Source organism: Notolepis coatsorum, assembly GCF_963971535.1.
Source record: "Notolepis coatsorum genome assembly, chromosome: 4".
Classification (NCBI taxonomy): Eukaryota; Metazoa; Chordata; class Actinopteri; order Aulopiformes; family Paralepididae; genus Notolepis; species Notolepis coatsorum.
Window position 1 is genome coordinate 40,302,045 of NC_140168.1, and position 14,198 is coordinate 40,316,242.

The 14,198-nt window shown below is 42.2% G+C and overlaps 1 protein-coding gene across 1 annotated transcript in view; it reads right to left on the minus strand.

The window, feature by feature from the left end:
- Positions 1-194: 194 nt before the first annotated feature.
- yars1 (tyrosyl-tRNA synthetase 1) overlaps positions 195-14,198 on the minus strand; it is a 39,075-nt gene continuing 25,071 nt past the window's right edge. Inside the window, exons 7-14 of the mRNA XM_084313581.1 lie at positions 12,776-12,868; positions 11,681-11,816; positions 10,633-10,718; positions 9,822-9,957; positions 4,231-4,367; positions 3,614-3,807; positions 3,313-3,454; positions 195-1,941 (exon numbers count right to left, since the gene is read on the minus strand). Coding sequence (XP_084169707.1) covers positions 1,831-1,941; positions 3,313-3,454; positions 3,614-3,807; positions 4,231-4,367; positions 9,822-9,957; positions 10,633-10,718; positions 11,681-11,816; positions 12,776-12,868 — 1,035 coding nt within the window. The 3' untranslated portion in view covers positions 195-1,830. The remainder of the gene's footprint in view (positions 1,942-3,312; positions 3,455-3,613; positions 3,808-4,230; positions 4,368-9,821; positions 9,958-10,632; positions 10,719-11,680; positions 11,817-12,775; positions 12,869-14,198) is intronic.

Genomic DNA, 14,198 nt, shown 5'->3' on the forward strand with positions numbered 1-14,198 from the left:
ACCATCTTTAAAACCCGAAAGTCTACCCGTCAAACACACGCGGTCAGTGAGAGCGATGCTTGTTCCAGAAAAGCCCTCACAACAAATCCAGCAGCACTGCCTCTATTCACTTGTTCACATACTCCTCATCTCACAGGAGAGGAGTTGTGGAGCTTTAACTCCAGAGGGAAAAGAGAGGGGAGTTAAGGACATGATCACAGAATTAAACCAGCGTTTATTTCATTTACAGATGATGCAGTTATTGATCACTAGGGGTGGGAATCACCAGTTTCATCACGATACGATATCGATTCTTTGGACAACGATACGATATTATCCAATATCACACAGTCTGCCACGATACGATACAATACGATTCGATTCAGGTGCCTGCGATCGATATGAGATGATATTATATGCCCATTTAACACAATCAGTAACATTTAAATCAACAAAAAAAAAGGCAATGGAAATATCATTTGACATTTTTATTTTTGAGCTCTTCCAGACATTTAAATGAAAAACAATATTGTTTTTAATACAAATAGACCTCCTGTTCACTGTTTTTGGTTCGTTTTTCTTTTTTTTCTCGATATTAATATCCTATTCACTGTCACAGAGCTGTATTAAGGTGCAGTACCGGCCAGATCCTGTTAGTGGGGCTATCCCGAGAATGCACCCTCCTTCCCAGTCCCCACTTCTCTCTGCCTATGGCTCTGGGTTAGCTTGTTAGCTTACGCTAACGTAACAATATCTTCGATCTTTAGCGCGACGTGGGCATAATGGAGTGGCGAGGATTGCAAAGCAGGTTAGATGCATTGGATCCGTTGCGGAATAAAACAGCAGGGACATGTTTTGGGTCACAGAATAGGCACACTAGTCTTGCTCTAGTGACGCTCTAGACGCTACTGCTGTGTGCTGTTGATGATAAACGGAGTTTCACAACACTGGGCGCGGGGCGATGACGTCGCCGGATTTTCAAAATAAGAGTATCGCAATATGAATCGATCTTTTTACGTTGCATCGATCCTATTTGATTATTGATAATAGATCGATATATCGATCTGGATCGATGTATCGTCCCACCCCTATTGATCACGTGACGCAAAAGACGGCTCGAGTCCAGATATTGATTTCTGTACACCAATGCCACCACCCCATGTACATACATAATACAGGCCAGAATGAGTTTTATATACATTTAAGATCTCAAGCTCACCAATGAAGCCATTGTCGTGGATTATTACTGGCAAGTTGGCCACTGACCCAACCTGCACCATTAACACCACAGTGGGATTTTCATACCAAGAAAAGTATGTAAACCTTCTACCTTCAAGAGATCATTCCTACTATCTTCACTTTCAGCTGTTTTACAATAAAATAGGCTATTTCAACATTTCTGTACTCTTGACGTGTAATACATTATATTGTCCAGATTTGAGTGAGTTGCATACCTGGTTTAACCTGGTTAAAAAAAAGAAATGAAGAATGTGAACAGATAGTGGGTCCCATGACAATACAATTAGAGCCCAACTGAAGATATGGCACTATTATCACAGTAGTAATATACATGTGTGTATCATCAATGGCTCCTGTAACGATGGTAACGATCACCTGTTGCCAGAATTAAATGTTTTTTTTTCTTTAAGTACAAGCCAAAGCAAGCGGTATTATACTTAGATCAGTCCTAAACCAGTCAAGTCGCTGCCATCGATGTCCCATCGCTCCATCTCACTCCTGAATCAAGGCGATGAAGATCGGGAGAGTTACTGTAACCATGGTGATGAGTGCGTTCTTGCTGTGGAGCGGCTGGTAGGGAGCGGTCTCCCCACAGAGGGGCGGTGTGTGTATTTAACTGATGTTGCCTCCTTTCAGTGTTTTACATGTGATCTGTCCTAGTCGGGTCATCAAATGCTTCTCCTTCCACTGGGCCACACACCCCTGTGACACCTTCAGGTCCACCTAGGAGGAGGAGACACAAAGCAACTAGATTACATTCAAATGTATTGTTGTCATTATACAACGAAAAGAGGTTTGGCATCCAACCAGAGTGCAAATGTAACAGTAAAGTGCAATAGTAATATACAATGTACAGGTGATTAACCTGGGTATAAAATACAGGTGCAGCTCAATAAATTTGAATATCGTGGAAAAGTCTATATATTTAGCTGTATTGTCATTTGTGCAAAAGGAGCCCCAACCAAGTACTGAGTGAACATACATGAACACACTTTTCAGAAGGCTGACATTTCTATATACAAAAGAAAAATCTATTTTAAATTTTTTATTGGTGATATAGAAGTTTGGGCTTTCATGAGCTGTAAGACATAATCATCAAAATTAAAACAAATAAAGGCTTGAAATATTTCACTGTGTGTGTAATGAATCTATAATCTACGAGAGTTTCGCTTTTTGAATTGAATTACTGAAATCCACAATATTCTAATTTATCGAGCTGCACCTGTATATAAATTAGTACTACTAATTAGTGCTAAATCAGATGTATGTACAGAGTTGTAATATTAATGTAGAGTGATACAGGTATAAAGACACTATGGTAGTAAGTCATACTGGCCAGCAACATAACTAGTAAGAGTAGGTAAGAGATATGTACAGATATATAGTATCTACAGATATGTAAAAGGATTATATGCAGGTATGTACAGACAGATGTGGATATATATATAGTGGGAATAAATATATATATATATGGTATATACAGCATTATTGTACATCATACATTATATGGGTTATATGCAGGTGTATAAGTAGGTATATAGAAGGATTATATGCAGTTATATTCAGACATATATATATATATATATATATTAGGGGTGTAAAGGTACACGTATCCGTACCGAACCGTTTCAGTACGGGACCTTAGGTTCAGTAAGGCTGTGTACCGAACAAATACAACGGTATGTTAACCACTAACGACAGCCACCAGGGGCTTTTTTTTCTTTTAACAAGTCGATTATTAATTTCAATATAGAATATTCGTTGACAACCCTACAAGTACAATTAGTTACTGCACACTACATCACCCCTGAGTGGAACATGGAAAGCCAAACTTTCCCCCACTGTAGCGAAAACCGGTACCGAACCGTGACTTCAAAACCGAGGTACGTACCGAACCGTGGTTTTTGTGTACCGTTACACCCCTAATATATATGCAGTAAATATAAATATAAATAAATACATGATATTATCTCATCACACCACACATATGTTCCTGTCTGCATGTATACACCGATTATTTATTATGAATGTGATTATAGTTGCAGAAATCAGACTTTTTACAGATGTTAATGTACTGGTTTGCCGGAGACGTACCTGTAGCTTCTCCCACACCTTCTTCTTAGGGTTGAGTTTGTCGTCTGGTTTGCCCGTCTCGTATCCTTCCATAAAGACCGGTTCCCCTGGTGACGACCCCTCTGGGGGGTCAAGAGGCTCCACCCTCCTGGGCTCCCCTTCGCTAGAAACCAGCCAATCAGGCGAATAGGGGGGGGGGGGGGAATCAAAGTGATGAATGATCAGTCAGGTAGAGTGTGTGAGTGTGCGTGAGTGTGTGTGTGTGTGTGTGTGTGTGTGTGTGTGTGTGTGTGTGTGTGTGTACAAAAAAAAGAAAACTCACACAGAGGCACACAGCAACATGGCTTGAGACTCAATCCCTCTCATCTTCTGGGGTTTCAGGTTGCATAGCAACAGCACCATTCTGTCCTGCAAGTCCTCTAGGGAAACGTAGGCCACCAGCCCGCTGACTACCGTCCTCGGCTCCGCCTCTCCCACGTCTATCTTCTCTAGGTACAGCGAATCAGCATCTGGATGCTGGGGGGATTGGCAGGACAGAAGCCAATGAGAAGTGATGGAACAATGTCACGATGCAGAAAGATACAATACAATATAATATATTACAATACAATTTTACTATCCATATGACATGGACATTCATTTGGCATTCATTTGGCAAAATTTGGCATCACAAATTTAGCATCACACTATCTTTTCTGAACACTATCTCTCTTTTAAACGTGCAACGAGTGATGCACCTCAAGGCAGATCTTCTATTATAAAAACATGATCTTACAGAAGTAGATGCTAAAAGAGGCAGTTCACCCAAAATAAAAAATTAAGTAAAATCACACCGAAACACATTCCAGGTGAGGGGGGAATATGGTTGTTGTTTTTTTGGGGGTGCGAACTGCCCCTTTAACAGTTACATTGCAAGTAACTTCAGCAACAAGCCGTTACCTTCTCCACACTGATGATCTTGCCCACCCTGATGTCCAGTCTGGAGGGAACCAGCTCCTCCTCCTCTCCTCCTCCTGCTGCTGCTGCTCCTCCTCCTCCTCCTCCTGCTCCTCCTTTAGCACATTTGCCTGCTGCCTCTGAGGACAACACACACACACACACACACCGTGTGAGATTGTAATTGAAGGGATATTTCAGATTTTTGGAACCCTAGCTCCATCGGCTACTTGCCAATGATGTTGTTGATGGTAAGAGTCCTATTTCAGCACAATCCCTGCTGTTCCTCATACTACTGTAGCTCCAGCCACTTAGCTACAAAGCAATGCAAAGAGAATGGGGTCATGTTCCTGTCTGTACAAGCTGACTGAAGACAACCGAAATCTACTTCACAGTAAACACGATGTAGATGTCAGTTGCCTCCAGTCCGCTTGTACAGACAGGAACTTGGCCCTAACGACTTTACATTGGTCTGTGGCCAAATAGCCGGAGCTAGTATGAAGAAGCAAATGAGGCTGGAGTTCCACAGATCAGAACTGTCCCTTTAAGCAGAACTATCCCTTTAACACTTTGGATGCCAGCCACGCTTTTTGTCGTTAGTTCAGGCCGGCCTTTGAGTGCCCGCCAATTGTCGTTTTCTTTTTTTATTGGCGATTTGAATTCATATTTCATCAATCGAGCCTCACGCTAGTGTTGCAGACTCTCTCTGAGCTCAATTGGGAAGATACCGCCCCCTATCGTCTCTCCCTGTGGTACTCCTCATTTAACTTTTCCGTCAAGGCCAACTGAAGAATCCATTGTGCTTGCCGGCCCGGAAAACGCGTGGATTATGTATTTACAGTACCCAACACTGTAATCAATAAGCGTGATCGATATTTGGAATGGCGATCAGGAATTGGAATAATCTTTTTGGATAACATTGATCTGAGGTAAGGAATTTATTTTACCAGTCTTAGGATAATCAGAGCTATTTTCACAGAGATATAAGCGTTTGCCCTATGCGTGTGTGTGTGGCTGTGATCGCTGATGAGGAAATGAGAGAATCGATTTTTCAGCCCGCTTCTATAGCGTGCATAAGTACAAATATACTATCGATAATCTAGCGTTTATTTTAAAACGATTCATAAATAGGCCGAAAAATTACAACGTGTTTGTGTATGCCAGAATATTCCAGTAAATGCCTTTTATCACGGAATCTTTATATTTTCCTTGAAAACGGGGGCTTTTCAAAATGCTATAAAACGGAAATGAAGCGATTAAAAAACAATCCGTTTCGACAATGTTGACTGCAAACAAGTCATTGATAAACGACGGGGAGATTAGACACATAGCCATAATTTAAGACAGGGATTATGCGTTCACAACACTATCATTGAAGTGGGTGCTGGCATTTAACCATGCTTTACCATGTTAATGGCCGGCACTGAAAGTGTTAAGTAGTAGAGGGTCTTCTATCCCCAGGCCGCGTGTACCACTTCCGCAACGCATTTGATTTCCGGGGTTGGCCTGATTGGCCGAGACGGCCATGTGACGCGCGTGGCACGCCCCCGCGGCAGCGGCAAGCGCGCTACTGCTGGAGTTCACTTCGCTGCCGTTGGCGAAAGCAGGATGAGAGAGCGTAGATTTCGCTGTGTATCATTTAATCATTTATCATTTAACATTTGAAAGGCATACATTGTTGTCATACAGAAGTACAGAATACTTTTATCCAAAATGCTTCTTACTGTTACACTGTTAGAGACTGTGCTAGACAAATGAATGACTAATTCGGTCAGAAATAACGTAACTAATAACGTTAGTAAGCACTGCTTATATGCTTATTATGTCTGCGGGGTACAGTAAACGTTTCTCCCGGTACATTCTGAAGAGCACACCGCTGTATGTTGGAGAACCAGCGGTCTTCCGCTCCTCCTCACTCGAGTGAGAGCAAAGCCGTGCCTCTCCATACCTCTCCATAAAACAGGGACACGTCCCCAAGGACTTCAAAATTGCGAGGGTGACCCCTCTGCACAAAAAGGGCAGCAAATTAGACCCAGGCAACTACCGCCCTGTTTCTATTCTCACCTCCATCTCGAAAGTCATGGAAAAAATAGTCTACGAACAGGTCGAAAAGTACCTAGCGGAAAAAAATCTAATCTACGAATTCCAATCTGGCTTCAGAACATCCCACTCCACTGACACATGCCTTCTCTATTTGAATGACCACATCAAACAAGAGGTGGACGCAGGCAAATACTGCGGCATGGTCATGCTGGACCTACAAAAGGCCTTTGACACGGTCAATCACTCCATTCTGATTGACAAGCTAAAAGCAATTGGTTTTGATAGTCTATCAGTGAGCTGGATGCAATCCTACCTTGAGGGCAGGGAACAGATGGTGGAGGTAAACGGTACCCTATCCCCCCCTCTCACAGTGAGCTGTGGTGTTCCACAAGGAAGCATACTAGGACCGCTACTGTTCCTAATTTATGCAAATGACATGTCGTCAGCTTGTGACTGCAACTTGTTCCTGTTTGCGGACGACTCAGCCCTGCTGGTCTCTGACAAGAACAAGTTACAGGTTGAAAAAACCCTCAGCTCTGAACTAGGCAGAATCTGCATATGGCTCGCTGATAACAAACTATCATTACACATGGGCAAAACAGAGTCCATTCTCTTCGGTTCAAATAACAAACTCAGCAAGACCGACGGCTTCTCAGTTACAGTGGGTGACAATATTGTCACAAGGAAAGATGAAATTACCTACCTGGGTTCCATCCTAGAGGCTAATCTCTCCTGTGACAAAATGGCATCCAATGTAATAAAAAAAGTCAACCAACGAACTCGATTCTTGTACCGGATCTCCTCTCTGGTAAACAAGAATACCCTGAAGACTCTGGCAGGAGCACTCATTCAGGGGTACTACGACTATGCTTGCACCTCATGGTACCAAAGCACCTCAAAGGCGCTAAAAACAAAATTACAAACATCTCAAAACAAACTGGTCAGACTACTGCTTGACCTTACTCCTAGAACCCACCTCACCCCTGCCCACTTTGACAACCTAGGATGGCTTAGAGTAGATGACAGAGTACAGCAACTTGCAATGGGCCTGGTCTACAAGATACACTACACGACCAAGGTACCCATGTACATGGCAAAATACTTCCCAAAGGTCAGTGAATACCACGATCACAACACCAGAGGGAGCTCCACAAATCATGTTAAACCCAGATTCGGCTCAAATAAGGGACTAAACACGTTTCGCAATTATGCCACATCAATGTGGAACGCCCTACCCAAAGCTGTAAAGGAATGTGGATCACTACCCACCTTCAAAACCTCTCTCAAGAGACACCTACGGGAGACTGCAATGCAACACTGGCCCCTGTAAATATCCTAACCCAACCCCCTCCAATGTACAGTCATTTACCTAGTATGGTCTTGTCAATAGTCCAATGTACAATTTTGTTTGTTTGTACAGAGTCCCCCCCCCCCCCCCTCAATGTACAGTTTTGCTTGTTTATACAATGTGCCCCACCCACCTCCAATGTAAATTACCCAGTATGGTTGTCAATATCCCAGTGTACCCAACCCCCCCCACCCAACCTCCTCCAATGTACAGTTTCTACGTCAAATGTATATACTCCCTTTTCTTGACTCCTTCTGTATCACAAACAGTACTGTATTTGCAAATCTGGTATGTCATAAATGTATAGATGTAGCAGTACTGACTATCTGTATGTCATGTATGTCATATATGTCCTGATGAATTGAAAATGGGGGACCCTGGTGTAAACAAGACGAAAGTCTTTCTCTGGTCTGCATCCCCTTAACAATTGTGTGTATTGAGCTGTACTGTATTGTACCCATTCTGCAATCTGTTAATAAAGTTTTCAATCAATCAATCAATCAAAGCTCAGCCCTGTGTGAGACGCGAGCAGGAAGGAGGAGATGGGAGTCCTTCCAATCGGAATATGTTGTTTCTTTACACATATGTTGGATTATGAATATGTCTTTATAACTATGCTGCCAGGCTGGTACGCGACCCTCCGTGCTGCGATCACCAGCGGGGAGAATATGCTCATGCGAGCGGCATCGCTGAGCTCTGGTGACGGTCTTATTGGGGCTTATGCCGAGAAGCAGTAACACAACATTGCAACTGTTGTGTTACTGCTTTCTGACCGAATTAGTCATTCATTTGTAGCTATAAAGACATTCATAATCCAACATATGTGTAAAGAAACAACATATTCCGATTGGAAGGACTCCCATCTCCTCCTTCCTGCTCGCGTCTCACACAGGGCTGAGCTGTGCACGGCTTTGCTCTCACTCGAGTGAGGAGGAGCGGAAGACCGCTGGTTCTCCAACATACAGCGGTATGCTCTTCAGAATGTACCGGGAGAAACGTTTACTGTACCCCGCAGACATAATAAGCATATAAGCAGTGCTTACTAACGTTATTAGTTACATTATTTCTGACCGAATTAGTCATTCATTTGTCTAGCACAGTCTCTAACAGTGTAACAGTAAGAAGCATTTTGGATAAAAGTATTCTGTACTTCTGTATGACAACAATGTATGCCTTTCAAATGTTAAATGATAAATGATTAAATGATACACAGCGAAATCTACGCTCTCTCATCCTGCTTTCGCCAACGGCAGCGATGTGAAAGGCGAAGTGAACTCCAGCAGTAGCGCGTCACGTGGCCGTCTCGGCCAATCAGGCCAACCCCGGAAATCAAATGCGTTGCGGAAGTGGTACACGCCCCCAGGCCGTCAGGATGCTCAATGCGGACTCTATGTAACACCAACTCATCTTTTCTACACTCATTGCACACAACATCCACATGCACACACTCACTTTAAACATTCACCTTCAACATTCAATTTAAACACTTTTTAAACATTACACCATATTTTATCTACTTATTCCAAAACGATTTTCACTACCTCTTCTACCTCATTTTTGCATTTTGTTCTTGCATTTTTGTATAATGTATATTCTGTATAGTGTTTGGTCTTTATTCTTTAACTTTTTACTGTATGAAGCACAATTTCACGAGGGTCATACAGAACCAAGCATTTCACTATAATGTACATGTACCTTATATGTGACAAATAAAACAAAACATAATACTTGAAACTTGAACTTGTAACTGTATGCACTAGCTAGTTGAAATTAACAGCGCATACATCATTTGATGAAATGTAAACATCTTTTGGAGACACTTGTCATTAAAACTATCATTGTTTGATTGCTTGGAAATAAACATACCGATCTTTCAAACAATCCTATATCTTATACCATATCTTCCTTATTTTTCAGGTTGCTTAGAAAACGGAAAAAGATACAGATCTGTCTATTATTTCTATGGTTGCACAGTGTGGTGCAATACACTAGTCCATGTTGGCTAAACTTAAATTAACTTTACATTAAGCTAGCTAAGGCTGGCTAGCCAGAGCGTTGTTCCAATGTATGATGAAATGATGTAAGCGATGAAAAAGACGGGTGAAAAAGACGGTGTCTCAAGCAATTACAGGAGCCTCCAGAAAATGTCACATTTCATCAAATTACATAAATCATGTTAATCGCTTATTGATATGACACTGACTGTTCTTTGAGGGGTCGGGGTAGGCGGAGTTGGTGAGTTTGCGGAGCTCAGGCGACTCAAACTTCTTTCTGATTGGGTCCAGCAGTTTGTTTAGCGCCACCTCCACTGCGGCCTTCAGGTCTCCTGGGTGGACCAGCTAAAAAAAATAAGTCAGGGGTCAGGTCAGAGCATGAGGATATATGGACTCTATGTCATCCGAGGTGCAGGGTTGTGTGGCAGAATAATAACCAGCCCCAGCCCCACCCCTTTACCCTCCCCCATCCATTCACCTTTCGTCTCTCACCTTCAACCCCCCCTCCCACGTGTGATCCCCCCACCCACCCACCATAGCCTATTGTCCTCCAAATACCCAAGTTTCTGTCTACCCTCCGCCATCCACCCACCTATCGTCTATGTCCCCCTAACTCACACCCCCCCCCTTCCTTACTTCACCCCTCCTTCTCCTGATTCCTCCTCCTCCTGATTCCTTCCCCCTTTTCCCCTCCGACTTATAGAACTTGTAAGTCGCTTTCGATAAAAGCATCAGCTAAATGACTAAATGTAAATGTAAATGTAGCCTCATCCAATTCCGACCTGGGCCAAGCCTACCCAGAATTCCCCTCTCTCACCCTATAAGGAGCCACGCCTGAGTGGACTCGAGGGCTCACCTGGGGACACACCAGCTGGTGTCCCAGTTGAGTCAGCCAGCTATGTTTACTCTGAATAAACCTTTGTTTAACCAAGTCTACCTGACGGTCTACCTTCATTGATCCGGGAGGATTCTCCCACAGTTGAATGTTATTTCAATGAGGCCGGCTAGGTCACACTGTACCTCTTCTGCAAAGTCCTTCTCCACCTCCTCGAATACAGTGTAGACTTTGTCTCCGCCCCACTTGGGGTCTCTTTTGATGGTGAAATCTGAAACATAATGACATCAGATATGATCATCGTTTAGCCTCTGTCTACTCTACAGGGGAAAGACAGAAGATGAAGCGAAAGAGGAAGCAGAGAAGCAGAGGAAAGCATGAGAAATAAACAAAGGACCAAACACAAGACCCTGCGATAACTCAATAATACTTGTTTCCTATTTTATCGCATGTTTTTATTATGTTTCTTTTGCCGCAATTCTTTGTTGTTGCTGCCATCTTTAGTGTTACAGATTTCAAAAACCCATTCAAAACTACCACAGTGATCCTTCACATTTAATAGTCGGTGGTCTCTGGATATGATGGAGTGCACTGCATATTGAATGCACAGTGCAGAGTTGCAATTCAACTGAATTTACATGAAATGGGGATGTTTTAACTAAAACATGCCACAAGACCTAGTATTTTAGTATAAAGTATTTAAAGTATATATATATATATATATATATTTTTTTTTTACATAATGCAAATATATCGATATGTGGTCTCAGCCTTATTCATTTCAGCATCTTTGCAAATGCTCACGGAGATCCGTTTTGACTGTAACCGCCGTGCGACTACTCTGTGAATTTACCTCCTGCTAGGGCTGCTCGATTGTGGCAAAAATCATAATCCGGATTATTTTGATTGATATTGAAATCACGATTATTAAAACACACGGTTACTCGATGATTTGAGAACATTGTATGACGACGACTGAATTTGTTTTACTTTTCTTCTCGACTACAGAAGATCTTTCAAGAAACACGCCGTGGTTTCCTCCTCCTCCTCCTCCTCCCCCCCCCCCCCCCCCCCCCCCTCAACACGAGAAACCACGGTTTGCATTTACAGCACAAGACAAGACGAGAGCTACACGGCGCGCTGCACGATAATCGTTTCATCTCGATCCTCTTGTTTTCATAATCATGGGAAGCCCAACATCCTAATGGACCTGGATTAATGACCCGGCCGTACCTCCTACTAGAGGGAAGAGGACGTGTTTGACGAAAGAGAGGACTCCATTGTTCTCTATGTTGCCCGGCTCACAGAACGCCTTCTTCAGCTTCTTCTTCACGTCCTCCTTCTTGTCCAACAAGTCGATCTTTGATTCCTGCAGATGGGGGAGAGAGAAACGCAAACGGATTTACAGTCACGTTAATGTTACGATATTAATCAGGACAGACGAGTGTTCCATCTCATTGGTGCGTGTAGTGAAACGTACTTTCGGCTGAATAACTCTGTAACTACTGTGCTGGCCACCTCACAGACAAGCAATGAGAGCTGGAAAATCATTTAAAGGGGAACTATTTTACTATTTCTTTCACTATTTGGGCACTTTTACACAATTCCTGTGAGTCTATGGAACACCTCTGTAATTTTGTATTCATTGTTTTGTATTTCTAATCAAGTCCTCAAAAACAGCATTTTTCTACCTCAAGATCTTAAGCCGTTTTGAGCCTGGGCTCCAACCACTGTGTGCAGCTCATCATGTACCTGATGCCACACAGCCACATTATCATGCAGCTGAGTCTCTCTGACATCACAAATCATCACATTTTCAGATGACTCAGTTCAGTGAGGGTGAATATTGTGAGAGGAGAATTGGAAGAATGCGCCAATATGAGAATTAGAGACATAGATCATATTAATATAAGTTCACATAGCTAGGAAACAATGCTAAACACTCAAAAAGGCCATTTATAAGATAGTTCCCCTTTAACTTTACTGACATTTTATGACAAGTTACAATTTAACGTAACTTGGCACTTTGGGATCCCAGCGAACAAAAAGTGCAATACAAATTCAATTTATTATTATTATTATTATTATTATTATTATTATTATTATTATTATTATTATTATTATTATTATTATTATTATTATTATTATTATTATTATAACGTTTGCTAGTGAGTTGTAGGTTACACTTCTATATAACCAGTTTAATTCACAACCAAACGGCACTGTTTTTGGAATTTTTCTTTAGATCAAGGTGACTAGCTTGGAGATAAACCTGTGCTCTGTGTTTCTACGCTTGTCGACGCGTTGCCACTTGCCATGGTAACTTACTTCTTCTGAGGAGCTCATCTTGGCCCCCGTCAGCCCTGGAACCATGGGGTTCATCAGATGGCTGCGCTTGGCGTAGCCTAAAGTGGGCAAATACTGCAGACAAACAAACAAACAAACAGATCAGTGTGTTAGCACTAAATATCAACTACATCCGAGCTGCTGAGTTGAGGGAGTAACGGAGCGCTGAGAAGACAAGGCAGGGAGGGTGGGGTGCTGCTGTCAGGTGACAACCGTATATATCTTTAAAGTCCCCATGAAACAGCTAGCAGAATGCTATTTGATTCCATATATTCATGTGTTTCCTGTAGAAACAGGAAGCTAGGGAGGGACTTGTCGTGGATATTAAGAGATAAGATAAGACATTCCTTTATTGATCCCCTTGGGGAAATTCAGGCATCATAGCAGCATGGGGGAGGAGGGGGGGAGGTACAGGTATGGGCATGGTAATAGTAGAAGACATTATACAGGCAATCAAATTATAGTACAGTAGAAAAGTAAAAATAGGTAGTGTAAACAATATAATTAACTCTCAATATACGCATATGAGCAAGTAGGCAGTGTAATCAAGGTGCAGATGAGGGTCTGTATGCCCCATCAGTTGTATTATACATTACAATAAATATGATTACTATAAACACTAGAATCTAAATATATACGATTGTATATATAACTTAATGTATAAATAATGTGAGTAAGTAAGTATACAGTATACACAGGTGCAGTATACATAACGTATGTATGGCATTATATACACCGTTTAGGTGGTAGTTAGTATTAGTATACACCCCCGTTTCCTGGATGACTCACCAACATTATTTTTTCGTTTTCCAAAGGGCAGATCATTTAGGGTAGGGTTTTTAGGTTTTTTTGTGGATACAGTACTGAATTTTGCCATCTGGACACATGCAATATGAAATATGAATATAGAATATCAGGCCTTATATGGTCAAGTGATGGCTCTTTTTAACACAATGGTCCCAGGACCACGGAGATCTCCGTGTTTCGATTCCACCCGTTGTGGACAGAAGCACGGACATATCCGTGGCAAGTTGTTTTTGCTTTTATTCCATTTTAATAACCTATTCAAGGTCGCCGAGATGCACTGCAGATGTACCCTACTCTTTGAATTCGAGAAAGTGCAATACCGGCCAGATCCTCTTAGGGGCGCTATCGCAATAATGCAGTGTGCCCTGTGGCTGAACGGAGCAGTCTTTTTTTTTACTTTCAGTTTTCAGTTAGCAGGATTCTGGATGTGCAGCATGTAGCTTGGATTACGTTTTGGAATGCGGATTTCACTATGCAATAAGGGGATTTATCATCAGCCAATGGACATATCGATCTACCAGATGGCGATCGATAACGGGGAAATGCTCAGGGGGATCCAACCGGCTCATGGTAAGATCTTTTTCACGTAAATTACAGC